Source organism: Pseudopodoces humilis, chromosome 32, assembly GCF_049639895.1.
Source record: "Pseudopodoces humilis isolate 2021_Gansu_Grassland_sample_001 chromosome 32, ASM4963989v1, whole genome shotgun sequence".
NCBI classification, from domain to species: Eukaryota; Metazoa; Chordata; class Aves; order Passeriformes; family Paridae; genus Pseudopodoces; species Pseudopodoces humilis.
In genome coordinates this window covers 34,865-62,862 of record NC_142231.1, presented here as the reverse complement: position 1 = coordinate 62,862, position 27,998 = coordinate 34,865, and the positions used below count along the sequence as shown (strand labels likewise).

Sequence of the window (27,998 nt, the reverse complement as noted above, 5' to 3'; positions counted from 1 at the left end):
TCTCTGAGGAAGGGGTTCCTGAGGGGAGGGGGTCTTCAAAGAGGAGTTCTTGAGGGAGGGGATCCTTGAGAATGAGGGAGTCTCTCAGGTGAGGGTCTCGGGGGTCCATTGCGGGGCCTGTTTCTCTCGTGGGGTCTCAGGGGCTCTGGGGTTGTTCCTGAGGGGAGTGGACGAGCCCCGGACCTGTTTCTTGGGGTAGGGTCTGACTGAGGGGATGCTGCTCTCAGTGGAGGAGGGAATGCCCTGGGGGGCGCTTGGTTCTGACAGGCTGGAAATGAAGCCCACCGAGGTGTCCTTTTCTCCGGGGGAGCCCCTTGTGGATGGGGACACTTTCTAGTGGCTTTGGGACGCCTGAGAGGGGCATTTTAGCTTAGAAATGGCTTAAACCCCCCTTTGACAGCCCTGAGTTGTTCCTGCCACCTCTCCCAGGTGACACAGCCGTTCCTATCAGCCGCCGCCATGGGCTCTGTGCGTTCCCTTTCTGCTGTCAGCTCTGCCCTGAGCCACAGCAAGGCCGAGCATGAGGAGGGTGAGAATTTATTGGGCAGCCAGGAGCCTGTGGAGGACATGGCCAAGATTCCCTACATGGAATTCACAGGCCAGGACAGCGTCACCTGTCCCACCTGCCAAGGCACCGGATGCATCCCCACAGGTGGCTGCTCCTCTGGGGCCTAAAACCGCCAAAAAACAACTCTAAACAGCCAAAAAATTTCATTTTTTAATGTGTTATTCCCATTTTTGCTTCCCAGAGCAGGTGAACGAATTGGTAGCTCTGATCCCCTACAGTGACCAACGGCTTCGCCCTCAGAGAACGTAAGGGAGGAGTTCCTTTATCACTTATTGCTGCATTAGTTTTCACCCCAAAAAATAGGATTTAAAGCACGATTTTAAATATTTCTACTGTGCACACCACAATCCCACTCCCACCTTCCATCCCCTAACTGAAGTTTCGGGAGCAACTGCAAAATAAACCCCAAAATCTTGCTTTGGTTGATTGCTGATTACCCAGCCCCAAATGTGTAAAGGGAGGATTTTGAGCCATTTTGATATTAAAAATGTGACAGCAGCTCTTGTGTGGCTCTTCTAAGGAAACCAAACAGGGAGTGGGATTTTTTAGAATCCAAATCTTGCAGAGGAGCTGAAGAATTTAATTTTTTTGTTTTTTTTTCCCCAGGAAACTCTATGTGCTGCTCTCAGTGCTGCTCTGCCTTCTGCTGTCTGGCCTGGGGGTTTTCTTCCTGTTCCCCCACTCCGTGCTGGTGGACGATGATGGCATCAAAATGGTCCAGGTGTGGTTTGACAGGAAAAACTCTGCTGTCCTCCTGGCCATCACGGTAAATCTTCTGTGGATTTGGGAAAATAAACCACCGGGGGAACGAGCCAGCAAGGTCAGGGTTGTTTCTGTCCCCTCCAGGCCACCCTGAGGATCAGAAATTCCAACTTCTACTCGGTGGCAGTGAGCAGCCTGAGCAGCCAGGTGCAGTACATGAACACTGTGGTGGGCAGCCAGCAGCTCACCAACGTCTCCAGCATCCAGCCCCTGAGGGACAAACTGGTACTGACTGGGAGTTCTGGGAGTTGCACCTTGGCATTTCAGTGTCCAGTGGCCACAGCGGCTTTTGTTCTGTCCACTCTCTCAAAAATGGGGTTGAAGGGTGATTAAAGTGTACTGAAATCTGATTTTTCCACTCTGTTGCAGGTGAATTTCACCGTGAAGGCAGAGTTGGGTGGATCCCTGTCCTATGTGTAGTAAGGATTTACTGTTCCTTGGAGATACCTGGGGGAGGGAGAGGGTTAGAGCTGCTTTGATTCAATTTTGGGAAATTAATCTGTAAATTGCTCACTTCTCCTGCTCAGTTTCTTTGCCAGGAATTTTCTCAAGGTGCTGTGAGATGGTTTTGTTGACACCAAAGTGAAAAATACCAGCAGGAGCTGCCAAAAAACCCCAAATTCCTCAAGTTTTTCACTTGCTGACCAATTTCCTTGATCTTTTCTAGTTTTTTCTGCACTTTGCCCAAGGTGAAGGTCCACAACATCGTGATCCTCATGAGGTGGGTGCCGCTCCTGCTTTGGGTTCTTGGAGCTCTTTCCACCTTAAAGATTCTCTTCTGTGGTTCCTGAATCCCAAGGGAATTCCAGCCACGGTTTTGGGCTCCAAGGAGAAAATCCTGCTTGGATTTTCCCTAGATGTCCCCCAAATCCACCTCAGGGTCAGGTTTTAATCCAGCCCGGGGGGGGTAAATATGGGGTGGAGCACACATCCTCCTCCAGAGCCTGCAATTCCCTCTTTTTCAGTGAAACCCGCAGGAATGGGTTTATTTTTTTTTTTTTTGAGGAAAAGAGGAGTTTTGTGATGAATACAAGCTACTGGGCTGTCCCTTTGCCCTGCCAGGACCTCGGTGAAGCTCTCCTACATCGGCCACAGCACCCAGAGCACCCTGGAGACCTTCCATTACCTGGACTGCAGCTCCAACTCCTCGGCACCACTGCCTGCCCTGGCCCGGGGGGGCTCCCTGAGGGCTCCCGGGGGCTCCCTGAGGGCTCCCGGGGGGCTCTGAGCGACCTGGGGCTACCTCAGGCTGGCAGCAGGCACCGGGAATGTGTGGGGACAAGCCCGGCAGCTCCGAGGCTCCTGCTCTTCCTTTTTGGGAACGAATCTGGAACTTTCCCTCCTGAGTGAAGGGCTGAAGTCATGAAGATTTACAGTGGTTTGCACCTGTTCTGGAAGCTTGGCACTGTCGGGGTGTTTTGGGGTAAATGGATTTAATTTTTGAGGGTAAATAATTTATTTTTTCAGGGGAAATGAATTTATTTTCCTGCTCAGTGGTGGCAGCACCTCAGGACCCCAGAAAGGGGACAGTTCCCACCAGGAATGTCCCTCTGTTACACTCGGGAAGGAGGCAAAGGAACCCAAATCTTTGGAATGAACTTTTTCCTCCTTTTTCCCCTGTGGCTCCAACGTATTTGGCATCCAGAGGTTCTTTCCTGGGGTTTGAAATCCGGGAATTTGCTGCTTTTTATGCTCCACTTCCCACAGCAGCAGGGATTGGAAGGGGTTTTGTGGGAGGCTGGGATTCCAAGGCCTCCCTGCCGGGAGCTGGACATTCCTGCCGGCCGCTATCCCGAGGAAAATCCAGCTGCCAGCTCAGCCCCCGCAGCCCTTTGGCATTTTGCCCCTTTTTGGGAGTTTTCTTCTGGAATTTCAGCCCTTGTTTCCCATGGGATTTGGGAGCCAGGCACAGCTACAGGTGAGGGAATCCTTCTTCAGTGGAAAAATTACTGGATTTTTGGGTGAGAGTGACACAAAATCCACACTTTGCTCCCTTTTCTGACAGGAGATTCCTGCCCCTGCAGTGTTTTTAGGGCTGAATCCTTCATTAAACCTGATTTGGATATTTCTCTGTGTGCTGTCCTTTATTTTTTTTTTTAAGGAAAAGCTCTGGATTTGTCCTAAATCCAGTGCTCTGCTGAGATTGCTCCTGTGTTTTTTCTTGCCCAAAAATCCCAGTTTTGCTGATGGATTTCCACAGAATCCCTGAATGGGTTGGCAGGGATGCTAGAGCTCATCCCATTCCATCTCCCACCATCTCAGGGATGGGGAATCCTCTGGGAATTCCATCCAGGGGCCTCCCTGCCCTCACAGGGTGGAATTCCTTCCCAAAATCCCACCCAAACCTTCAGGTCCCAGTGGGAAGCCACTCCCCGTGTCCTGTCCTAAATCCATCCTCATCTCTCCTGAAAGGTCACCCTGGGGCCTTCTCCAGGCTGAAAAATCCCATTTTTCCCAGCCCTTTTCAGGATTTTTTGGGGGAAAATGAGGGGGAAAAAGGTCAGCCAGGTGCCCATTCCCATCTGGGACCAGTGCCCAGAATCCCAATCCCAACTTGTCCCACAAATACCCAATTCCCACTGACTTTTCCTTTCATACTTTTTTAAGGAAAAGGAAGATTTTCTGGGCATCTCCTCACACTCCCTTTCCCCCTCTTTATCCCCAGCCCCATCCCACTTTTCCAGGGATCCTGGAGGGATTTTTTGGGGGGCTGTCCCCAGCAGGGACCCCCGAATTTGCCACTTGGCTACGCCAGGAGGGGAAAGGTTTGACCCCAAACCCTTTGTGCAGAGCCCCCATCATTAGGAGAGCCTCTCAAAGGGCATTTTTGGGTGGAAAATCCTCTTTAATCCCTCAATCCTCCTTAATGAATTTCCCTTGCCAATGTTTTGGTGCTGGGCTACAACTGGCAGCTGCTGTGCTTGAAACTGGGAGGGTTTAAAAGTCAAATTCTGCCCCAAAATGGCTTTTTAAAAGCTGTTTTCAAGTTATAATTTCTCCAAGCAGAGTTTTGCCATCAACAGAGGTAAAAAGAGGAGTTTTAACCCAAAAGAATTGGGATGAAGCTCAGGAATTCCTCACCCAGGAGCTGCCTGGGGCCTCCTGCATGAGAAATCAGAGCAGGTTTGGGGCTCTTCAGGGTCACTGGGCTGATTTTCGTCAAGATCATTAAAAAAATCCCATTTCTGAGCTTTTTGCCTGTAATGAGCAACCTGGTGAGGAGAGGAATTTCCATCTGGGATTTTTTATGGCACAGCAAGAGGGGAGGACCATGGAGTCTCCTACTTCCAGTGCTGCAAAACAGCCCAAATTGGAGTTTTTGCAGGTAAAAAACAGAATAAAAACCCTGAGGAGGAAGGCACAGCCACCCCTTGCCCTGGTGACACCGGGATTGTCCCAATCCTGATTATGGGACAAGAATTCCACAATTAAACCTTCTGCTTTTCCAAAATTTCCTGCTTCATAATTTTTCAGATTTTTCCTTTTTTTTTTTTTTTTTGGCTTCTTTGGGGAAATTTTCTTCCATTTTCCCCCTTAGTTTGAAGTATCGCAACCCAAAAAATTTGCTCTTTAAATGTTAAATGAGGATTTTAAAGGGATTTTTTCCCAACCTGGAAAACTTTATAGTGGTTGAAATGGGGAAGAAATACTTGAATCACTGTAAACACACCCCCCAAAAAAGACTCAACTCAACTTTTACTTTCCACCAAAAGTTTTTTTTTTTTAGACTTTTTTCATTTTATACCAACGGATGTTAAAAAATACAGACTTGTTTTACAAGAATAGCACCATTTTTTGTTTTGTTTTGTTTTTTTTGTTTTTTTTTTTTGGTGTTTTTTAACTCATATTATACATGAACACTCTTGCTGGGGGCGAAGGGGCAAATTTGGGTGAGGAGGGGATTTTTGATACCTGGATTGGTGAAATCCCATTTTTTCAGGGAAAAAAGGATCACTGACATTCCCACCTCCACCTGACCTCAAAAACAGGTCTTCCAGGAAGAGAATAAATAAATATTAACGGGTTTTTCCTTTGATTCTGGTGTTGGGATGAGGTGGTTGCTCCCTGATTTGGGGTGAGCCCTTTCAGTGCAGAACTTTTCAGTTCCATTTTTGCGTGGATCCTGTTTTTTGTGTTTTTTTGTTGTTTTTTTTTTTGTTTTTTTTTTTTTTTGTAAGGAATCAGGCTGGGCTTTTTATAAAAACAAAAACCAAACCAACAAACAAAAACCACGACAACCAAAACCAAACAACCACACCAAAAAAAATGGTTTTTTTTTACAAGAAGCAGACGGGGCCGAGGTCGACCCCAAACTCCTGCTCGGGTCCCCCAATGTCCATAGGTGCAATGTCCACGATGGGCAGGCGCGACGTCTTCTGTGAGCGGTACTCGATGACAGTCCTGCCCCACTTCCCAGTGTGTTTCTGAGGGGAAAAAATGGGCCCAAATGGGGTCATTTAATCCATTAAATCCTTCCCAAACCCTTCAAATCCCAGTTTGAACCCTAATTTATCATCAGGTACAGAGGGATCCCACTTCCCGATGTGTTTTTGAGTGGAATGGGCCAAAATGGGGTTATTTAATCCTCCAGAACCTTCCAGTTCCTTCTTAGTTTGTGCCCATTTCATCGTTAAACCCAGAAGGGCCACATTTCCCAGTGCATTTTTGAGGGGAAAACATTGGAAAATGGAGTTTGGAGTCTCTATCCCTGGACCACCATGGCCAGCTGCAGGTGTTATGCAAAGCCTGGACACGGTAGCACTTGGTGACAAGATGCTGTCACCTCCCAGGCTGCCCTCGCTGACCTCTCCCAACCTTGTTAACCCCATGATTTCCAGATTCTGCCCTGATTTTCCCCGCCCCTCCCCAGCACCCACCGTGCAGCCGTCCTCCAGCACGCTGTAGGTGAACCGGCTGTTGCCCTCAGCACGGATCTCGACATCATTGGAGCCCTGGATGAGAAGCGCCTTCCTCAGGCTGCCCGACTCCTCGTCCAGGTAGGCCACGCTGTTGCGGCAGTGGTAGGTGACGTTCTGGGAGCCCTCGGTGGACAGCAGCCTCAGGAAAGTCATCTGGATGTTGGCCGTGTTGGGTGCCAGGTCCTCAGCGCCGTAGCTGAACTGCAGGGAGGAGGGAGGCTTTCAGCTGGCGTTTTTTGGGGTTTTTGGGGGAATTTCCAGGGTTTGCTTTCTCAGAGGGGCATTGGTGTCACAGCCTGATGCCAAGATTTCCATGGAACTCTTGAAATCAACCAGTTCTGGTACAAAACCCATCAACTTCTCCCCAGGGAAGGACATCACTCCAAGTTCTCCATAAAATTCCTAAATCAGCCAATATCTGATCCAAACCACATCAATCTCACCCCAAGGAAGAACACCACTCCAAGACTTCCATAAAGTCCTCTGCATCAACCAGTTCTGATCCAACAACCACCAATTCCACCCCCAGGATGAACATCAGCTCCAAGGTTTCCATATAAACCTCAAATCATCCAGTATCTGATAGAACCACCAAAGATTTCACCCCAAGGAAGGATATCAGCTCCAACTTTTCTGTAAAACTCAACCCCCACTCCTTTTCCCTGTTTTTTCTCCATGCCCATCCCAGTCAAACACCCACGTGGAAGCCACCATTGATGGTCTCGGCAAACCAGACGTGCTTCTTCTCCTTGGCTTTGCTGCTCCACCAGTTCTTCCTGGGGATGCTGCCGGGGCTGGGGTACACACATGTCTCCCCCGTGGCCATGTTGCAGAAGACCTTGATGGCGTCCAGGGTGCAGCCCTGGTTAGGGTCGATCCAGTAATCGCCTGCGGCCAGAGGGCGCGGAGTGAGTGACCACCCAGTGGTGAGGTCGGCAAGGAGGTCAGCGTGGTCCTTGGTGTCCAGGTGGGCAGTGGAGGGGACAAGGAGGAAGGAGGGGACATGGGGATGGACGCAGGGATGGACACAGGGCCAGACACAGGTGGATACAGGGATGGAGCTTCTCTCTCACCGCTCTTCCAGTCGGGGTGGCAGAGTTTGATGTCTCGGCAGGTCCTGGCTGGGTTCTTGCGGGAGCCCTCGGGGCTGCGGATGCTCTCGATCTGGTTGTTGAGGGCCTTGAGGGTGGCGTCCACCTCGGCATCGTGCGGCCGCAGCCCTGGCACCGCCTCATCTGCCCGCATGTAGCGCCCGGGGTCGGGGCCCTTCTCAGGCTGCCCCAGCCCCGCAAACGCTGACATGTCAATGCCGGTGCCGGGGGGCCCGGGCGGGCCGGGTGGGCCAGGGTTCCCAGGGGGACCCTGTGGGAAGGAGGAGCAGTCATGGGGTGATCGGCCAGGGCTTGGATCCCACTGCCCCACTGAATCCCTCTGCCCCACAAGATCCCCTCTGCCCCACAGGATCCCTTCTCCCCACTGTCCCCGCTCACCGCCGGGCCGGGCTCGCCGCTCCTCCCGCGGGGCCCAGGGGGGCCGATAGGTCCGGGCATCCCATTAGAGCCGTCCTTGCCTGAGGGGCCCACGGGGCCAGGGGGACCCTGAAAAACCCCGAAAAGAGCTCAGGGCACAGCAGGGATGGGGCTGCCACCCCCAGGCACGGCACCAGTCCTGGGCACACCTCCTTTTCCCCCTAAAATTCCAGGACTTACCCTGGGCCCAGAGGGACCCGCTGGCCCGGCAGCACCCTGGTCTCCAGAAGGACCCTGGGAAAGACGGGAGGGTGGAGTATTTGGGATCCCACAGGAGATGTGGGATTTGGGGCGTAGAATGTGGGATTTAGGATCTATGGGGGGCTGTGACCCCAAATCCCGGCACTTACGGGGGGCCCGGGCAGCCCCTGGAGCCCTGTGAAGCCCCGGTGCCCCTTCAGGCCACGCTCGCCGGCCTCGCCCGCCTCGCCTTTGTCACCGCGCGGCCCCTGGGGACCCTGCAAGGGGGACACAGCAGGTCAGGAGCGGGGGGATCCCAAACTGCATTACCAAACCGGGATCCTCGGAATTCCAGGTGGGAATCACTCACCGGCATTCCCCGAGCGCCAGCGGGGCCAGAGGGACCCATGGGACCCTGAGCACCCTGCAGGAGAAAGGAGGGGAGTCAAAAACAGTGGGAATGGGATTTGAGGTGTGGGATTTGGATTCGGATGTGGGATTTAGTATTCCCAGTTTTATCTCCTGGGTTCTGTCCTGGGGTGACTCTCCCAAATTTCCCCTAAACCAGGACAGATTCCCAGTTCCAGCTCCTGGAGTTCTCAGGTGGATCCCAAACCAGGCTCCCAGGAATCCTCAGGAAGATGCTCAGAGCTGCTCCCAGATGATCCCAAACAGCTCCATGGCCCAGATTTGGGATGATTCCTGGTAATTCTTCTCTCCCCCCCATCTTGGCATGTCCTGCTCACCGTCTCTCCTCTGTCTCCTTGTTTTCCAGTGGGTCCCACAGGGCCGGGAGCGCCAGGAGCTCCGGGAGCACCGGGAGCACCCACGGGGCCGGTCTCCCCACGATCACCCTGGGAATAGGATATGGGGTCAGGAATCCCAGGAATTCCGGCTCTGGGATGGGGGTGAGCACAGGGATAATGGGAAATCCCGAGAATTCTGGGGCTTAAGAAATCTGGGATGAGCTCACCTTCACTCCGGCCGCCCCATCCCTGCCTGGGGGTCCGTCAGAGCCGGGATTTCCCTGGGAAAACAGAAGGAATTCAGCTTTTGCCTTTGGGATGGGGGTAAAACTCCTTTTTCCAGGTAAAATTCTACAGCAAAAACACGCCCGGATTTTCTGGTATCAACCTTAGAACCGTCCCTGCCCAGGATCAGCCAGAGCTCCATCCTGGATATTCCAGACATTCCCAATTTTCCTACCTCCCTGCCGGGCTCTCCGGCTGGCCCCGTCAGCCCGGGGGGTCCCACGGGCCCGGGGGGTCCCCGGTCACCGGCAGATCCAGGTGCTCCCTGTTTTCCAGGCTCTCCCTAAAAAAAATCCAGGAAAACCCCCGCATGAGTGAATCTGGGATGAGGGATCGCTGCTCCAAGGGCAGAGAAATACGGGATTGGGGCTTTTCCCATTTTTCTGTGTGTCCCTCAGGGATTTCTGAGCCCTGGAACGGAATCGTGCAATCGAGGGATTTTTTTGGGAGGGACCTTCGAGCTCATCCAGCCCCTTTTATCCCACACCTGCCGCTCTCCCCGGTGGCTCCAAGCCCCGTGCAGGGACAATTCCAGGGGTAGGAATGGCGATCCTTAAGGTCCCTTCCAACCCCAAAGCGTTCCGTGATGATCTGGGGATCCCGGCTCCTGTCGCTCCACATCCCCGAGCCATCCTCCTCTTCTCCCAGCCCCGCCGATCCCTTTTCCCAGGCTGGAGCAGCACAAAAACTGCGGCTCCCGCTCACAGCTTTTGGAATTTCCAGGCAGGAATTAAATGCCGTGCGGGAATTAAATTCCCCCGAGTCCCTGCACATCCTGGCTGCCTCAGGGATGCGGAGCAGAGCCGGGATTTGGCCCTAAACCCCTCGTGCCGGCTGCATTGAGAGCGGAAAAGCAGCAGGAAATCAGGAGACCGGGAGGGAATTCAAACCCTCCTCGGCCACGAACTTTGCCCAGAGCTCGGGGGGCACAAATTCCCGGTGGAATAAAGGTGGGATCGATGGCAAATTTGTATGGAAAATGCGTCACGCTGGTCTGGTGCGTGGTCGAGTCAGTAGGGAAAAGCCTTGAGAGATTTTGGGACATTTTTGGTATGGAAAGAGCTGTGATCCCAAAAACACCGGGATGGTCGTGAGCAGCTTTCACCACTCCCCACCCCCCCGCCCTACCGAAATCCTTCCGCGCCACAAAATTGCCTCTGATGTGTTCCCATTTCTTCCCAGACTGGGGATTTTTGGGGATTTTTAGGGTTTTGCTCACCGAGGGCCCGGGCAGTCCTGGGAATCCGCGCTCGCCGCGCTGCCCCGGCAACCCCACGATGCCGCGCTGTCCTGCCAGCCCCTGGGGACCAGGGGGACCGTCCGGACCCTGCGGGGACACAACGGGGGTCAGCCCCACTCGGGGGGGTGGCAGGGGGTCCGGGGGGGTGTCCCCAAATTCCAAATACCGCAGGGCCGTCCTCGCCGGGCTCGCCTTTCTCGCCGGGGGGGCCGGCAGGGCCCTGCAGCCCTGGGTCCCCTGCTCGGCCCGGGGGTCCCGCGTCGCCCCGCGAGCCCTTGGGGCCGTCCTTGCCCGCTGAGCCGGGGGGCCCGGGGGGGCCGGGGTTACCCTGCAGGAGAGATCGGGCTTAGAGGGAACTCAGGAGGGGTTTCCATATTCCTGATCTGTCCCTGGCCCATTCCCGATCCCATTCCCAAACCATTCCTGATCCCAGTCCCAGCACTGCTCAGGGATTGGGGAGCGCTCGGAACGTTCCTTTGAAAGGGGTGAGTGGTGGCAACCCAGGGTTGGCTTTGGTTCCGGGACATCGTGGGGAGTGCCCAGACCTCCGAAGCTGGGGGTCAGCGATCCTGGCTGATCCCGACTGTCCCGAGCAATTCCAGAGCTTCCCGAGGGATCATGACTGTCCCAAAATGAGCTGTTCCCAAATGATCCCACTTTCTCCTCAGTGACCCCAACTGTCCTGAGTGACCCCAGATCTTCCCAAGCGATTCTGGCTGCTCTGAGTGATCCCCAGTGACCCCAGTTCCCCCCAGCTCACGTTTGGGCCAGGGGGTCCGACGCGTCCGGCAGCTCCGGGGAATCCGGTGGCTCCCTGGGAACAGAGGTGAGAGGGGCTCAGACCCCGCCCTTCCCCATCCCCATCCCCTCCCCCTCCCCCACCCCCACCCCCCTACTCACCGGGGGTCCCTGAGCGCCTCGAGCTCCTTTGGGACCAGTGACACCTGTGGGACCCTGGGAGGAGGTAGAAAACCAATCAGGACAGTCAGGACCCAGAGATTCCCGGAATTCCAGGGAGGAGGGGCCCCCACAAGGGATCGGCCCCAATTTTGGGGGTCCCAGGATGGACCCACCTGCGGTCCAGGAGCCCCAGAAGGACCTTGAGGCCCAGGAGCTCCGGCATCGCCCTTCTGGCCGGGCTCCCCCTGCTCGCCTTTGGCTCCGGGCTGGCCATCAGCACCCTGGGAAAGAACCACGGTCAGTGGTCAGCCGTCACTGGGGACACTGGGATGGACTGGGGACAAAACTCACCGGGGGTCCGGCAAATCCGGCAGGGCCGGGGGCTCCGGGCTCTCCGCGCTCTCCCTGTGGGGGAAACGGGGTGAAAATCAAGGGAATGGGGAAAATGCAGCACTGCTAGCACTACAGGGGGACAGGTGGCACTTACAGGGGCACCGCGGGCACCGGCAGCTCCAGACGGGCCAGGGGGGCCAGACTCGCCCTGGAAAGGAAGGAGGGGGAGTTGTGGGAGATGGAGGGGTTTGTTTGGGTGGAGGCAGCTCGGGGCCACCCCAGGGATCAGGTGGAATCTGTCCTGGGAATCGGATGGGATCTGTCCCCATGGGAGCAGTGGCGGGGCCACTCTGGTCTCACCTTCTCGCCGTTGGGGCCAGCAGGGCCAGGGGGGCCGATGGGACCGGTCAGACCCTGTGGGGACAGAGGGTACAGTGAGGCCACTGGGAGGGGCCCTAGGTGGCCACCATGGACATCCCTCACCGGCCAGCAGGAGGATGAGGCCAACAGGAGTGTCCCTGGCCAGCCACTATGAGAACCTCTGGCTGGCCACCATGAGTGTCCTTGACTGGCCCCCTCCTGCCCCATCCTCATCCCACTCACACGAGCTCCGTCCTTTCCGGGGGCTCCCTCGGGTCCCTTCTCTCCGACGTCTCCCTGTGGGGTAGGACAGGGCTGGCATGAGTCCAGCTGAACCCTGGTGGCACCCCGTGACCCCCACATCACTGTCACTCACCCTGTCCCCCTTGGGACCGGCGATGCCGGCAGCTCCTCTCTCCCCAGGCATCCCCTGCAGTCCCGGGGGTCCCTGGGCTCCGTTGGGGCCGGCAGGGCCAGTGGCACCCTGAAACAACAAAGGGACATTACTGGGGTGTCACCCCCTATGGCGGCACCGAGCCAGCTGGCGCTGTCCCCGTGTGTCACCCACCTTGGGTCCGTCGGTGCCAGGGGTGCCGGGGAGGCCGCGAGGCCCCTGCAGGCCCTGGGCGCCGGGAGAGCCGCGCTCACCGGGGAAGCCGCGCTCGCCCTGGGGACAGCAGGGATGGCTCAACAGGGACATGGTGACACTGGCATGGGTGGCACCAGGGGGAGGGCAGGGCATCATCCCTCACTGCCCTGGAGTGACTGGGAGGGACAGGGAGGGACAGGGAGTGGGACAGAACCAGCACGGAGTGGGTGGCCCTGGCTGGGGACAACCAGGCTCTGGGATGCCCCGAAGTCCCCATGGGATGAACATGTCCCCAAGCTGGGAGGACAGGTGACACTGGGAGCCCCCCAGAGGTGACACTGGGACCTCTCCAGAGGTGACACTTACCCTGGGACCCACAAGCCCGGGGGCTCCAGCTTCTCCAGGAACACCCTGTGGAAAAGTGACGAATGGGTTTGGGGTCAGACCTGGGGGATTTGGGGGATCCTGATCCCACCTGGAGGGGGAATGGGGGGTGTCTCACCTGATCTCCGGGTTTGCCGCTCTCGCCGGGGGGACCTGGTGGCCCTGGCAGCCCCTGGGAGGGGACAGGAGCCACGTGAGAACAATGACAGCGAGACCCCCGGGCTTGGGCTGGCATCAGCCTGACGCCAAAGCCCAAACCTCCAATCCCTGTGCTCACCTGGAAGCCGGAGGGGCCGGGGGCTCCTTGCTCTCCCCTCTCCCCTGCTGGGCCCTGCGGGATGGACGATACTCAGTGACCCCAAAACCTTTGGGATTTCAGACTTCCCCCACCCCAAGATTTTGGGGATCTCGCAAGCCCCAGCACTGCAGGAGCTGGGGATTTGTGGGTTTTGGGAACCCCCAGTACATCCAGGGGGGTTTTTAGCCCCAGTCCTGAGCTCGCCCCGCTGCACTCACGGCAGGTCCCGGGGGTCCAGCAGCTCCAGTCTCTCCGTCCTTGCCAGGAAGTCCCTACAGAGAAGGGAAACCCTACTAAGCCCCAAATCCCATAAATCCCATTTCCCCCCTTCTCGTGCCTCAGTTCCCCCCTTGGGGGCTTTTAGGATGGAGTGGCACCAAAACATGGATTTTTGGGGTTTGTGGGGACAGAAGACCTCACCCTCAGCCCTGGCGCTCCGGGAAGTCCTTTTTCACCGGCTTTTCCAGGCTCACCCTAAAAAGGAATGGAGGATTTGGGGTTCCAGCCCCAGGGAGAATTCCCAGGTATTTTTAGAGGAAAAAGGGTCTGTACTCACATTGGCACCTTTGGGACCAGGGAACCCCATAACGCCAGGCTGGCCCCGAGCCCCCTGGGGGCCGGGGGGTCCAGGGCGTCCATCCTCGCCAGGGGCGCCCTGTGGGGACAGGGGTCAGTGGGGGCAGGAGCCCACCCCAAACCCCAAGAACTCCACACCCCAAACCACCCCAAGCAACCCCAAACCACCCCTAATGGGGTGTCACTCACTGTGGGGCCAACTTTGCCTTGGGGCCCAGCATCCCCGGGGCGGCCTGTGAGACCCTGTGGGGACAAAAAGGGTTTGAGGATGTCCCCTGGTGTGGGGGGCCTGACCCCATGACGGTGGGGTGACCCCAAAGGGCACCTGTGCTTCCCACAAAGAACGGGAAACCCCAAGGAGGAATTTTGGGAGCCCCAAATGCACCTTGGGAATCTCAAAGAGCACCTGAATTAGCAGAGAACATCTGAATTAACCCCAAAGTTTCTTAATTAACCCCAATGTTTCTTAATTAGCACCGAAGAGCGCCAAGCACAACCCAAAAAATGGTCTTAATGCCAAAGGGCATCTTGGCTAATCCCAAAAGGACCTTATTGACCACAAAAGTTTCTTAACCACCCCCAAAATCACCCTAAACCAACCCCAAAATCACCTTATTGACCCCCCAAACCACCTTAACCACCCCCAAAACCACACTTACCAACCGCAAAAGTGCCTTAACCACCCCCAAAATCATCTCATTGACCCTAAAAGTGCCTTAACCAGCCCCAAACCCTCCCCCTCATCCATCCCCCAGACCCCACAGGTGCCACCCCATCCCCGTTTTTGGGGTCACTGCTGTCCCTCACCCTGGCTCCAGGCAGGCCAGGCTCTCCAGGGCGTCCGGGGTCGCCGGTGGCTCCTTTGGGGCCGGCCAGGCCAGCGGGGCCGCGCTCACCCGGGGCCCCCTGTGGGGGGATTTGGGGTCAGTTTGGGGGATTTGAGGTCAGTTTGGGGTTGTCACCCCCAGTGTCCCCAAAGTCCCACCTTGGGGCCAGCCAGCCCATCCTGCCCTGGGAAGCCACGGTTGCCGGGAGCGCCCTGTGGGAGAAGATGAGGATTTGTGGGGTCAGGGGAGGGTTTTAAGGTCGAGGGGAGGATTTTTTGGATTGGGGTTTGTTCTTTGGGATCAGGATTGTTTCTCTGGGGTCGGGGTGAGTTTTTTGGGATCAAGGTTGTTTTTTAGGGTTGAGGACACCACAGACCCTCTCTCCAGGTGGACCCAAAGGTCCGGCAGCTCCGGGTTCTCCGCGGGCTCCTCTCTTCCCTTCCTCCCCGGCTGGTCCGGGGGCACCTTGGGGTCCTGCAGGGCCCTGAGGACGACGAGGAAAAGGGGTCACAAGGAGCCTTCACCCCCTCCCTGACCCCTCCAGGGACAAATCCCATAAATCTGCATCCCCCTTGTATCCTGCCCATGTCCCTGCTGGCGCCGGGGCTCCACGGGGGCCCCATTGATGGTGGTTAATGAGGCGAGGGGAGAATGTCCCCGAGGGGGGGCAATGTCCCCAAGGGGGGACACGCAAACACTGCGGCCATTGTCCCACAGCCCCCCCGGCCACTGTCCCCCACGGGAGGGGGACGCTGCCCCTCCAGGGGCCTCGTTAGGGGAACGGTTCATTAGGGCTGAGGAGGCGCCGGAGGGGAGAGCGGAGTCAGGGATGGACAGTGGGATGGGGATGGACACTGGGATGGGGATGGACACTGGGATGGGGATGGACACTGGGATGGGGATGGATACTGGGATGGGGATGGACACTGGGATGGGGATGGACACTGGGATGGGGATGGACACTGGGATGGGGATGGACCCTCAGGGGAGCAGTGAGGGGTCAGGGGGTGACACTCGAATGGTCAGTGAGGACCAGGGACAGACCCCTGGGTGGGCAGGGGTTGGGAACGGACACTAGAAAGGAAACAGACACTGGGATGGGCAGTGAGGGCCTGGAGCTGGACACTCAATGGACATTGAGGAGCTCTGGGTGTCCCCCAACCTGGACTCACCGTCTCTCCTTTGGGTCCCTGCTCGCCTTTGAATCCCGCAATGCCAGGTTCGCCCTGAGGATGGGGGACAATGTCACAGTGTCCCCACAGCTGTCCCACCCCAACCCTGGCCTGGTCTTCAGGTCCTTGTCCCTATCCCATCCCATCCCATTCCCACCCCCAGTGTCCCCTTATGGGTCAGGGCCAGGTGACCCTGGGGTGACCCCGGGATGACCCGGGGGTGACTTTGGGGAGGGGACACCCAAAGGGGGAAGGCGTGAAGGAGGCATGGCCTGGGTCAGAAGAGGCGTGGCCAGTGGCCGGGGCGTGGTCAGTGGCCGGGGCTGGGTCCCCGGGGGGACATCGGGGGTCTCTCACCGTCTGTCCCTTGGGGCCCAGAGGGCCGGTGGCTCCCTGGGGTCCGGGTGGGCCGCGGGGGCCGGGGAATCCTGGAGCGCCGGCGATGCCTGGAGCGCCCTGCGGACACCGGCAGACGTCAGGGACCCCGCAATGTCCCTGTGTCCCCCTCAGTGTCACCAGTGTCCCGGTCTCTGCCGGCAGTTCCTGTCGCCCAGCAGCTCAAATCCCACCCTGTCCCTGCAGCCCCAGTGTCCCCCAATACCGCCCCAGCATCCCCCCAGTGTCCCCACCCATCTCCCTGTCCACCGGTGTCCCCCAGTGTCCGCCATCCCTGAGTGCCCCACGACCCCCACGGGACCCAAAATTCCCCAGATCCCAGCGCAGCCCTCGGCACCTGCTTCTCACCCCGGGCCAGTCCCTGTCCCCATCCGCAGGGGTTCACTGGGACACCCCATCCCCATCCCCGTCCCTGTCCCCGTCCCCGCTCACCGCCGATCCTTTTGCTCCGGGGATGCCATCCGTCCCTGGGTTCCCCTGCAAGCAGACCGCGCTGAGCTCCGTGCCTCAGTTTACCCGGATCCGGCCACGGCGGGGGGACAAAGCCACGAGGGCGAGGGGACACAGTGACTTACGGGGGCACCGGCGGGGCCGGGCGAGCCGGGGGTCCCGGATTCTCCGCGGGGCCCTTGGGCACCCTCGGGTCCTCGCGCTCCGGTGGGACCCGCTTCACCCTGAGGGGGAGGTGACAAAGAGGGTCAGGGGTGACCTCGGGACCCACCTGTCCCCATCGGGATCATCCTTGTCCCCTCACCTTGGAGCCGGGGGCGCCGGGGAAGCCGGGGGCTCCTGCGGGGCCGACGGGACCCTGGGGGCGAGAGGAGCGTGAGGGTCTCCCCGGGCTCCGGGGGACCTCGGGGGACCCCGCGGTCCCCTCGGGAGGGGGACACAAAGGGCCAGGGACGCGCCAACCTCCCCTGGACTTACCGGGGGTCCGGCCGGGCCCGGGAGGCCGTCGTTGCCACGAGCGCCCTAGGGGGAGACGGTGCCGCGGATGACGGGGGGTCCCCAGGGCGGGGGACAGGTCCCCCCCGCCACCCGCAGGTGCCACCAGCACCGTAGGTGCCACCGCACTCACCGCAGCGCCCGAGGGGCCCGGACGGCCTCGCTCTCCGGGCAGCCCGCGGGGACCCTGTGGGTACAGAGGGTGACAGGTGAGGCCCGGGGGGTGCTGGCCCTTCCCGAGCCCACCCGGCCGTGCCTCAGTTTCCCTTTCGCAGCGCCGCACTCACCATGGGGCCGGGGGAGCCGTTCTCGCCCGGGGAGCCGGACTCGCCCTGCGGGGCGGGACAAAGGTGAGCATGGGGCGGGCACGGGGACGGTCCCCTGGTGTCACACGGACGGTCACCAGAGCCAGGGGACAGTCACCCCAGCACAGGGGTCGTCACTACAGGCAGGGAACTGTCCCCAACCCCAGGAGCTGTCACCCCCCCTCACCTTGGCTCCGGGTGCTCCCGCCTCTCCCTTGGCGCCGTCCAGGCCGGGGTAGCCCTGGGGACAGGAACAAGGCGGGGCTGTGACAATGACAGAGCCACTCCGGGGGACACAGGGACACGGGGACGGGCAGGGGACGCACACTCACCCGGTGGCCTTTGACTCCAGGCAGGCCGGGGGTCCCGGGGAAGCCACGAGCGCCCTGCGGGCAGTGGAGAAGGGACAGTTGGGGACAGGAAGGGGACAGCAATGGCTTTGTCGCGGGACCACCGGTGCCACGCTCACCTGGGGGCCGGGAGGGCCGCGCTCGCCGGATTTCCCGGGTTTGCCTGTCTCGCCCTGCGGGGAAAATGGGATTTTTGAGGGGTTGGGGACACAAAAATGTCACTTTTTGCCCCTTCTCAGCCCAGCTTCGGTGGCTGCCACCGCAGCTGAATGTCACGAATGTCACTCACGTCGTCACCGGGCTTGCCAGGAGGTCCCGGAGGTCCCCGGGGACCCATCGGACCCTGAAGAAGACAAAGAGGTGGCGGTGGGGGGCACTGGGGGGTGGCAGTGCCCCGATTTGAGGGGTTTTGGGGACATCTGGGGGCACTCACAGCAGCGCCTGGCTCGCCGGGCTCACCGGGGTTGCCTTGGAATCCTTGGGGACCCTGCAGGGACAAGGTGACATCAGCGGGGGTGGCACCAGCCAGCCCGGACACCCCGAAACTTGAGGAGGGGGGCAATACTTACGGGGGAGCCAGAGGGGCCGGGGGGGCCGCGGGGTCCCATGGGGCCCTGGGGGGACACAGTGATGTCACACGAGGGCGGGACATTGCGGGGGGACAACCCCGAAGCCGCCAAAGCGGGGGAGCCCCCAAAATTGGGGGTCCTAGAGTAGGGTCCCAAATGGGATCAGTCTGCACAGGGATGTGGGGAGGGGAGTTAGGGGGATTTGATGAGAATTGAGGGAATCTGGGGGGGGTTGATGGAAATTTGGGGGGAATTGAGGGGGATTTTCGGGTGACACTACCATGGGTCCCTGCATGACACCCATCTGAGCCCCTCCGGCCTTCTCGTCGAAGCCTCCGGCCATCTGAGCTGCGAAGTTCTGCCAGGGAAAGGTGGCTCAGCACCCCGGAGACCCCAAAAAACCCCTGAATTCCCCTCAGAAAAATCCCAATTCCCATTAAAACCCCACAATTCCCATTAAAATCTCTGCTACTGCACTCAAAATCCACCCAAATTCCCTCAAGTCCCCCAAATCTCCCTCAAAAACTCCCCAAATCACCTCATTCACTCCAATTGCCTCAAAACCCCTCCAGATCCCCCTCAAAGTTCCATGAAACCCCCCCCAAATCTCCTCAATTTCCCCCCCCCCAAATCCCATCTACCCCCCTCCCCCAAATACTCACCCCCCCCAAGCCGGGGGGTCCTGGGGGTCCGGGGGGCCCGGGGGGGCCGGGATTTCCTGGAGTTCCGGGTTCCCCATCCCTGCCCCGGGGGCCAGGGGCGCCCTGGGGTAGGGGGGATAAAAATAGGGATTTTGGAGGGTTCCCCGTTGATTTTTGGGGGAAGACAAAGAGGATTTTAGGGTTTCACAATGGATTTTTGGGGATTTAGGGGGTGTCTCTCACCTTCTCACCCTTCTCGCCGCGGTCCCCTCGCTGTCCCTGCTCACCTGCGGGGCCCTGCGGGGGGAGGGGAGGAACAGGATGGGGGAGGGGAGGTCAGGAGTCCTCTCCCCCCATCCCCCCCACCGTCCCCCCCGGACCCCCCCTCCCCCAAAAATTCCAGAGATATCCCGGCCTGGAGCTGTTCCCACCTGCGGGCCTGGGGGTCCTCGGGGTCCTACGACCTGCAGGGACACGAAAGGGGTGACATCAGGGCTGTGGGGGTCCCGGCCCCTTTTTGGGGTGTCCCAACCCCGCACGCCCGCCTCAGCCCCTTTTTGGGGTCTCTCCCCCACTCACATCTTTGATGTCACCGGGTTCGCCTTTTTGTCCCTGTGAGGAGAAACAAAGGGTGAGACCCCAAAATCACCCAAGAATTCGTCTCTCTGTCCCCCCAGGGATGAGCGCAAAATTGCCCCAAGAGCCCCCCAAGGCAAAGCAAAGAATGAACCCAGAGACCCCCCCCCCCCCAATTCCCCCAAAAGCCCAAAAAACCACTCCAAAATTCGGGACAACTGCCCCCAAATTTGCTCACCTTGGGGCCTGGATGCCCTGTAGGAAGCCCCCCCAAAAAAAGAAAAAGAAAGAGAAATTAATAGAGGGGGACACACGAATTTGGGGTGGGGGCAACACGAGGTGGTTCCGTCCTGGGAGGGCTGTTGGGCCAAACTGGGGGGCACTGGGGGCTCCCCCAAAGCGGGACCAGCAGCGAGGGGGCTGAGGGGGCTTTTTGTGGCAGCTGGAAGGCTTTTTGGGGGTGGTCAACCCTTTAATTCCTCCCCCCATCTGGGGCAGAGAAGGGTTAAAAAAAGGCAACTTTTGGGGTTTTGGAGGTTTGGGGGGGATGTGGAGTTTGGGTTTTCCTTCATTTTGGGGTGAAATCCCACAGTTGGGAACCTGGATTGTGGCATTCTGTGGGGTTTCCATTCATTTTGGGGTCCATTCCCACAATTTCAGGGGATTTCCACCAAAGCCCTTCTGCTGGGGGTGCAAAATCCCCTCGCACCACCCTTTGCCCCATTTTTTCTGTCTAAAACCCCCCCAAAACCTCCAGATTTTCAACCAGGGCTAAAAACCTCGATGATTTTTTCCCCTGGGGTCGATCTTTCCCCGTTGTTTTGGGGTGAAGTTGCCTTTTCCCTGCATTGCCGCATGGATGACGCCATCCATGGCCAGGTAATTTATTTATTAATTCGCTAATTAAGGGAAATAAATAAATAAATTACAACCACTGGGCTGCTCGGTGGGGCAAATGGGGCAGCACTCTCCGAAGGGGATCTCGGGGCTGGGGCAGTCCCGCAGCTCCTCGCAGATGATTTCGTCGCACAGCACTGTCCCCGTGTCGCACACGCAGATCCGGCACGGCTCCGGCTTCCACACGTCCTTGTCGCTGTAGCGGTGCCCGTCCTGCAGGCAGCTGCCAGCCTCGGCTGCGGGGACAGCGCGGGGACAGCGTGGGGACAGCGCGGGGACACTCGCGGGGGAGGTGGTGGCACTGCCAGCCTCGCTCTGAGGGCGGGGAGGAGGCGGAGGAGGAGGAGGAGGAAGGGGACGCCAAAGGGGCCCCGCAGCCCCCAGTGAGGGGCACAGCGCGGGGACAGCGCGGGGACAGCGCAGGATAAGGGGGATGGCACTGCCAGCCTCATCCTGAGCGCGAGGAGGAGGAAGGGGATGCCAAAGGGGCCTGGCAGTCCCCAGTGAGGGGGACAACGCGGGGACAGTCAGCAGGGAGGTGGTGGCACTGCCAGCTCCCTCTGAGCCCCCGAGAAGGCCCCGAAGCAGCGAAGGGGACACAGCCCCGAGCAGCGACACCCCCGCCCCTCCCCCGGATCCCTCCGACTGTCCCCGAGGTCCCCGCAGCTCTGGTGGCACCAGTGTCCCCACGAGGTCGGGGAGAAGGGGAGTTGATGTCCCCAGGCTGAACTCAGGGGTGATGCGGAGGTACCCAGGTGCTGCTGGAGGGTCCCGGGGGTCCCCCAGGGTCTCCAGAAGGTACCTCGGGGTCCCCGAGCTGCACACCGGGGTTCCCAGGTGTCCCCAGGGTCCCTGGAATGTCCCCAGCGTCCCCAGGTCAGTCCCCAGGGATGTCTCCAGGACACAGCTCAGGGCTGGGCCTCAGTGGACCCCCTGTCCCCAGCTGGACCCTGTGACCCCAACCAGACCTCGCTGCCCCCAGCCTGTCCCCATGCCCCACCTGTGCCCCGCCTCGGCCATCTCAGGCTGTCCCCGCGCTGTCCCTTTCCTGCCCCAGCCTGTCCCTGTCCATCCCCACTGTCCTTGAACTCTGTCCTCGCCACACACCTGGATCCCACTGTCCCCCAATGTCTCCACCGTGTCCCCCACCCGCCTTGTGCCATCCTCCAGTGTCCCACGCTGTCCCTCCCTGCCCCACCTTGTTCCCCCACTGTCCCCCAGGCTGCCCCCGGGTGTCCCCCATGCTGTCCCTCCCTGTTCCACTTAATTTCCCATTGTCCTCCGATGTGCCCAACTCTCCTCGTGCGGTCCCCCCGTCTCCCTCAGTGTCTCCCACTGCCCCCCCGCGCCACCAAGATTGTCCCACATTTCCCGGCACTTTCCGCTGTGTTCCCCCCTCTCCTCTCACTGCCGTCCCCAGAATTACCTCGGAACTTTCCCCCTTCGTCCCGTGTCCTGTGCCTCCACAGCAGTGTCCCCACGCTGTCCCCCGCTGCCTTCCTGCTATCCCCCACCCTCCTCCCGCAATCCCGCGGTGTCCCCACATTCCTGTCTGTCCCCCGCCACCTTGAAACCTTCCCCTTCAGTCTCACGCTGTCCCCCGAGGCCCCCCGGCGTCCCCACTCTCCGAGCTGTGCCCCCCTGCCACTCTGAAAAGTTCCCTGTCCAGCCCAAAACGTCCTCAAGTGTCCCCCGATGTCCCCTCGCTGTCCCCGCTCTCGCGCCGTCCCCTACTGTCCCCCAGCCCTTTCCGCTCCCTCTCCCCTCTGTCCCCATTGTTCCCCTCTGTCCCCGCGCTGCCCCCCCCCCCTTCTCCACCTTCCCCCCAACGTGTCCCCCCCACCCCCCCCCGGCGATGCCCCAAAACTTTCCCATCCCTCACCCCTCTGTGTCCCCGATCCGTCCTCTCTGCGTCTCCTCTCCGACCCTTCTCCATCCCCTCTCCGTCCCCTCTCCGTCCCCTCTCCGTCCCCTCTCCGTCCCCTCTCCATCCCCTCTCTGTCCCCTCTCCATCCCCTCTCCGTCCCCTCTCCGTCCCCTCTCCGTCCCCTCTCTGTCCCCTCTCCGTCCCCTCTCCGTCCCCTCTCCGTCCCCGCCACTCACGGAGGTCTCGGTCCTGCGCGGCGGCGGCAGCGGCGAGGCAGAGGAGTAGGAGGAGCAGGAGCCCCGGCCGGGGGGCGGCTCCGGGGACCGCGCCGGTGGCTGGGGACTCGGTGCGGCGGCCGCCGGGGGCCGGGCGGTGTCCGGGCATGGCTGCGCCCGATCCGCGCCCGGAGCCGGCAGTGCCCGCTCGGCCCAGCGGCCCCGTTTAAGTCCCGGCCCCACCGCCCCCCGGAGCTGTAACCCGAGCCGGGCCAGCCCCGCCGGGCCCCCCGGACCTTCCCCCGGTGGCTCCGGACCCTCCCCCGGCCCCCAAGCCGGGCCGGCCCTCCCGAGCCCTCCTCCGGCCCTCCCCCGGCCACCACCGGGGTTGGAGTGGACGGAGGGATCCGGGCTGAGGGGGGTTGAGGGGTCTGGGTATGTGGGGTTTGCGGGTGCGGGGTTTGAGGATGTGGGATTTGGGGATGTGGGGTTTGGGGATGGGGAGGGTGAGGGGGCGCAGCCCGTCCCATCCCATCCCATCCCAGCCCATCCCATCCCATCCCATCCCGTCCCATCCCATCCCATCCCATTCCCGGGTCCTGGGAAAATCGGGGTACCCCCGACCCTGCCCCGCGATGGAACCCCCCCGTCCTCCCCCGCCCCCCTCGCAGTGTCCCCAAACCCCCCCCCCGCCCCGTGACCCCCTCGGGTCCAGCCTGACCCCTCCCCCATTTCCTTGTCCCCATTCCCGACGGAATTCCCGGCAGCAAATGTGGGCTCAGGATGGGGCACGCAGGGAAACCTCCCCGACCCCAAACCAAGCGCAGCCCTCCCCCAGGTTGTCCAGCCTGGATCGGGGCCATCCCCTCCCCCAAACCTCCCCAAAATCCCCCAATTGGCCCCTAAAACTCCCCCAAATATTTGGGAGTTAGGGAAGGATTTGGAAGGGGTTTTAGGGGTTCTGGGGAGGATTTGAGGGGGATTGGGAAGCCTGAGGGGGATTTGATGTTTTTTTCGGGGGGATTTGAGGGTGCTTTGAGGGGAATTTGGGGGGAGTTTTTGGGGATATTTTGGGGGGGGTTGGGGGGATTTTTTTGGGCCGGATTTTGAGGGGTTTGGGGGGGAATTTTGAGGGCGATTTGTGGGATTTCGAGGTTTCCACCCCCAGCAGGTGGAAGAGCACTCGGCGTGGCCGGATCTGGCCGGGATCGGGGCCAGGCCTTGGCTCCGGCCGCCACTTTCCTATGGAACAGAAAAATTGGGAATAAATCAAACGGCCAAGGAGGTGCTGCCCGACCATTCCCCAGCTCCTGGGGGAGCTCCGCCGCTGTCCCCAGGGTGACAGAGCCTGGCCGGGGCCGGCTCAAATCCCCCCACATCACCCCCAAATCCCCCCAAAACTCCCACAAAACCGGGGTGGGGACAATGGGTGAGTACAGCTCCCAGCTCTCCTCGGAGTGGGGACATGCAGGTGGCACTGGTGGCACTGGTGACAGAGGTGCCAGAGGTAAGGCACCCCCGGCTTTGTCCCTTGGCCCCGGTCCCTGATGGCCTCTCCAGAGCTCGGGGACAGGAGGGGACAGGGAGGGAACAACGGGATGGGGGGGGGGGACATAGCGGCGGAATTGGGATTGAACAATCCCAGTCTGGGGTCCAAAACTCTCAGTTTGGGGTCAAAAAAATCCCAGTTTGGGGTCGAACAATCCCAGCTTGACATCAAATCATCCCAAAAGGGGACGGATCCCAGACTGGGACGGGGACAGCGAGGGGACACCGGGACAGTGGGGGGAGCAGAGCGGGGGCGTGGTTTGGGGTCGAATCGGCCCAGTGGGTGGCACCACCCCATTGTCCCCATAGGATCTTGGTTGTCCCCACCCCGGCGCCGCAACCCGCGAGCGTCACCCGGCCCGGTCCCGATGGATTTGGGACTAAATTTTCCCACCCCAAATCCCCCAATTTAGTCTCAAAACTGCTCTGGGAGCGGAGGGGGAACTCAGTTTTTATCATTTTCCCCCTTTCCCCTCATTTCCTCCCATTTTTACCCTTAATTTCCCCTATTTTTACTCCAATTTTGCCTTATTTTTGTCTAATTTTGGCTCAATTTTTTCTCAATTTCTGCCAAAATTTTGCCTCACTTTTCCTCCATCTTTCCCTATTTTAATCCCATTTCCCCCCCATTTCCCACATTTCTGCTCCATTTCTGCCCCATTTCCCCCCATATTTATACCAACCTTGCCCAATTTTAAACCCATTTCCCCCCACTTTTACCCCAATTTTTTCTCCATTCCTGTGCCACTTTCCCCCTATTTCTGCCCCATTTTTACCCAGTTTTTCCCATTTTCCTCCTAATTTTGCCCCATTCCCCCCAATTTTTATTGCATTATTACTCCCTTTTCCCACACTCCTGCCCCATTTTCCCCCAAAATTTCCCCCCTTTTTTCCCCTTTTTCCCCCCATTTCCCCCCCATCTTCCCCTCATTTCCTCCCTTCCCTCACAATTTTTCCCACTTCCCCAAACCACCCTATCCCATGAAATCTCGAAAGCCAGAGAGGGAATTTCTCACCACGGGGGGTACGGCGGAGGGGGGAAGCCAGGAATTTATTTCTCCTTTCAAAAAGGACTTTTTTTTCAACACAAAAACTCCCCAAATTCCATTTTTTTCCCTCTGGCACCTGACAATAACCTCAGATCTGGCCCAAAATATTTCCTGGGATTCTTTTGGAATTGGGGAGCAGGAAAAGGATCTTTGTCTCCCCCAAAACACCCAATTTTTACTTTTTCCACCTAATTTCACAGCTGTTTCACTCCACATTTTTGATTATGCCATAAATTTTCCTATTATAAATTAATATTTAATTATAAGCATGATATCATTTTTTGAGCCTCAAATTGATTTTTTTTAGGGGATGCAAAACCCCCAGGATCCCGAATTTTGGGGAGGCAAAACCCCAATAATCCCCAATTTTGGGGTGAATTCATGTGAAAAAAGCAATTTTGAAGACCCCAAGCCCCACAGAAAACCAGATTTTGGGGCAAATTTACCCCCTAAAAAATTAATTGTAGGGGCATAAAATCCACTTTTAATCCTAAAAAAAAATCGAAACCCCAAATCCTGGCCTGAAATCCCTTTTTTCCATTTAGGGTCTTCCTTTCCCCTCCTTTTCCCAGAGGGTAAAATCCAAAAAATTCCCTTTTTTCTCCCCATTTTTCAGGGTTTTGTCTCACAGAGACCCTTTGTCCCTTTTCCCCCTGGAAAGGTGGGAAGGGGCCCGAAATGGGGGAAAAAACCGGGAATTTTTCTGGGATGAGGTCAAAGCCTTCCCCCCACACGCGGCCTCTTCCTCCTCCTCCTCCATTCCCTCCTCCCCTTTTTTTGGGATGAAAAGGCAATTTTTTGGGAAAGGTACAAAGGGATCCTTTCAGGGAGAAGAGGGGGGAGTTCAGGGCCCCGATGGGGATTTTTTGGGGGGTTATTTTGATTTATTTTGATTTATTTTGATTTATTTTTTGTTTTTTAATGTGTTGGTTTGTTGGGGGTTTTTTTTGCATTTTTTTGTATTTTTTTTAGATTTTTTAAAGTTATTTTCTGTATGTTTTTATGGTATTTTTTGTGTATTATTTTTACTTTTTGGGGGGTTGTATTTCTTTAATATTTTTTTTATATTTTCTGTGCAATTTTCAGGTACTGTTTGGCATTTTTTGGGTATTTTTGTGTAACTTTTTATATTATTAGTGTGGTTTCGTGTATTTTTATATTTTGGGGGTTTAACTTTTTTTGTGCATTTTTTTTATTTTTTAGAATTTTTTTAATATTTTTAAAATATTTTGGAGGTATTTTTTGTGTGGTTTTTATCTTCGGGGTATTTTGGGGTGAAATGCTGGAAATTTGGGGCAAAATCCTGGGATTTTGGGGTGAAACATTGGGAACAGAATGAATGGGTTTGGGGGATTCTTTGGGATTTTTTTGTCTTTTTAGGGGTCTCTCCCATTCCCAAAGCTGATATTTCCCCTGGAATTCCCGGATTTTTTCCCTCAGGGTCACTCTGAGTAGGGGGGAGTTGCTTCACCCTTTAATTTTTTAGTATCCTCCCCCAGATTTTGGGATTTTTTTCCCCCTAAATGCCTGAAATTCATGATTTCTGTCTAGCTCCAAACCTTATAAATTTCCTTTTTTTTCCCTGTGTGGAGTGAAGAAGAGACCCAAAAAAACCTGGGATTTAGGGTCCTTTGATGGCAAATTCTCCCATCCCCCCATCCCAAAAAACCCTATTTGGGGTGGCACCGAGCCAGGGCCCCAAAAGCCACGGGGACAAAGCTGCCCCTGTGTCTCAGAACCGGAAAAATCTCAAAAAATAAATAAGTCCAGGGAAAAAAAAATTATAAAAACACCAAAAACACCCAAAATCCCAAAAAACCCCTGACCCTAAAAGGGATTTTTTTATGGGGGCTGGGCTGTGGGTCCCAAGGTTTGAAAGGAGATCGGGTTAGGGGATTTTTTGGGGATTTTTGCTTGAATTTTTATTTGGAAAAACCAGAAAAAAGCCCAGTGGGGCTGTGGGTTAATTAATTAATTAAAAGAGGGCTTGGGATTAATGGGGTCAGGGTGGGGGGGTGGGGATTGTTAGGAAGAATTAGGATCAGGAGGCTCCTGGAGTGTGTGGACCCAGGTTTGGGTCATGGGGTTAAAAATTACCCAAAATCACCCCAAAATTGGGGTTTGGGGGAGGAACCCTGACCTGGAGGGTTTGGGGTGAAAAATTACCCCAAATTACCCTGAGGTTACCCCTAAAGTTACCCCCAAACTGGAGTTTGGAGGATTAAAAATGCCCTGTTTGGGGTTTGGGGTTAAAAATGACCCCAAATGACCCCAGAATGACCCAAATTGGGGCTTTGGGAAGGCAGCTCAGACCTCGTCAGGTTTGGGGTTAGAAATGGCACAAAATGCCCCAAACTGGGGGCTTGGAGGGGCAGCTCTGAATTCTGGGGTCTCCCAACCGTGAATTCTGGGGAATCTCTCCCAGGTTTTGGGGCATCATTCCTGGATTTGGGGGACATGTCTGGGCAGGCATCCCTGTTTTGGGGATATCTTTTTGTGTTTCGGGGCATTTTTCAGGGATTTTGGGGCGTTTCCCCGGTTTTCAGGGTGGCACTGCCTCTCCCGGACAGCCCAGGGGTCTCCATGTCCCAAATGTCTCTGGATTTTTGGAATCCCGGGATTCCTGGGAGAGCCGACGTTTGCCCAGCACGGCCATTGCCAACGCCAACCACCGCCCCACAAAGGCGCTTTTATCCCAAAACCCAGCTTTTTCTGGGAAGTTTTGTAAAAATAGCAATGGATCCAGCAGGGGGGCAGGGGCGTGAAGGGACCCTTTGTCACCTGGAGCAGGGGAGGGAATTCCTGACAGGATGCGAGGGGGTTCCTGTGGAATTTGGGGTCATTTTCTGATGGATTTGGGGGCATCTTTCCCACATTTTGGGGCACTTTCCCAGATTTCTTCGGCCGAGGATGAACAACCCCAAACCATTTTCCTGAGATTCCCACCCAATGAGCACAAAATGCAGGAAAAT

General features: G+C 57.6%; 2 protein-coding genes across 3 annotated transcripts; one reads left to right on the top strand and one right to left on the bottom strand.

Moving 5' to 3' along the window:
- Positions 1 to 41: 41 nt before the first annotated feature.
- Positions 42 to 3,399, top strand: TMEM106C (transmembrane protein 106C). Of its 2 annotated transcripts, none has more exons than XM_005533269.2 (8): positions 42 to 88; positions 430 to 652; positions 750 to 813; positions 1,175 to 1,334; positions 1,415 to 1,555; positions 1,700 to 1,749; positions 1,998 to 2,051; positions 2,393 to 3,399. In XM_005533269.2, the coding sequence occupies exons 2-8, from the start codon at positions 460 to 462 to the stop codon at positions 2,556 to 2,558; spliced, it is 828 nt and encodes a 275-aa protein (XP_005533326.2). In that variant the 5' UTR covers positions 42 to 88; positions 430 to 459; the 3' UTR covers positions 2,559 to 3,399. The 2 variants fall into 2 exon arrangements, with proteins under 2 accessions (XP_005533326.2, XP_087925015.1); XM_088068889.1 differs by having other exon boundaries at positions 2,336 to 2,503.
- Positions 3,400 to 5,024: 1,625 nt separating this feature from the next.
- On the bottom strand, positions 5,025 to 22,598 carry COL2A1 (collagen type II alpha 1 chain). The gene is made up of 54 exons (XM_005533268.2): positions 22,451 to 22,598; positions 20,383 to 20,583; positions 19,689 to 19,705; positions 19,454 to 19,486; positions 19,306 to 19,338; positions 19,118 to 19,171; positions 18,896 to 18,997; positions 18,514 to 18,591; positions 18,234 to 18,278; positions 18,098 to 18,151; positions 17,954 to 18,007; positions 17,784 to 17,837; positions 17,647 to 17,700; positions 17,502 to 17,555; positions 17,297 to 17,341; positions 17,143 to 17,196; positions 16,992 to 17,036; positions 16,819 to 16,872; positions 16,640 to 16,738; positions 16,497 to 16,541; positions 16,026 to 16,124; positions 15,669 to 15,722; positions 14,873 to 14,980; positions 14,655 to 14,708; positions 14,477 to 14,575; positions 13,859 to 13,912; positions 13,650 to 13,748; positions 13,514 to 13,567; positions 13,312 to 13,365; positions 13,073 to 13,126; positions 12,914 to 12,967; positions 12,778 to 12,822; positions 12,391 to 12,489; positions 12,199 to 12,306; positions 12,066 to 12,119; positions 11,823 to 11,876; positions 11,617 to 11,670; positions 11,481 to 11,534; positions 11,303 to 11,410; positions 11,130 to 11,183; positions 10,990 to 11,043; positions 10,396 to 10,557; positions 10,209 to 10,316; positions 9,165 to 9,272; positions 8,932 to 8,985; positions 8,705 to 8,812; positions 8,329 to 8,382; positions 8,129 to 8,236; positions 7,959 to 8,012; positions 7,740 to 7,847; positions 7,323 to 7,611; positions 6,950 to 7,137; positions 6,208 to 6,450; positions 5,025 to 5,754 (listed from the first exon to the last, which is right to left on the bottom strand). Exons 1-54 carry the CDS (start codon positions 22,596 to 22,598, stop codon positions 5,608 to 5,610), a joined length of 4,521 nt encoding a protein of 1,506 aa, XP_005533325.2. The 3' UTR covers positions 5,025 to 5,607.
- Between the last annotated feature and the right edge of the window lie 5,400 nt (positions 22,599 to 27,998).

Excerpts from the sequence above, each read along its gene's own strand:
- TMEM106C (XM_005533269.2), top strand. The coding sequence starts at position 460 with ATGGGCTCTGTGCGTTCCCTTTCTGCTGTCAGCTCTGCCCTGAGCCAC. Across the intron at positions 653-749 it reads CACCGGATGCATCCCCACAG|AGCAGGTGAACGAATTGGTA; the intron begins GTGGCTGCTCCT and ends TTTGCTTCCCAG. Across the intron at positions 1,750-1,997 it reads GGATCCCTGTCCTATGTGTA|TTTTTTCTGCACTTTGCCCA; the intron begins GTAAGGATTTAC and ends GATCTTTTCTAG.
- COL2A1 (XM_005533268.2), bottom strand. The coding sequence starts at position 22,598 with ATGCCCGGACACCGCCCGGCCCCCGGCGGCCGCCGCACCGAGTCCCCA. Across the intron at positions 17,838-17,953 it reads CTGGCAAGCCCGGTGACGAC|GGCGAGACAGGCAAACCCGG; the intron begins GTGAGTGACATT and ends TTTTCCCCGCAG. Across the intron at positions 13,568-13,649 it reads CTGGTCCCAAAGGTGCCAAT|GGTGAGCCTGGAAAAGCCGG; the intron begins GTGAGTACAGAC and ends ATTCCTTTTTAG.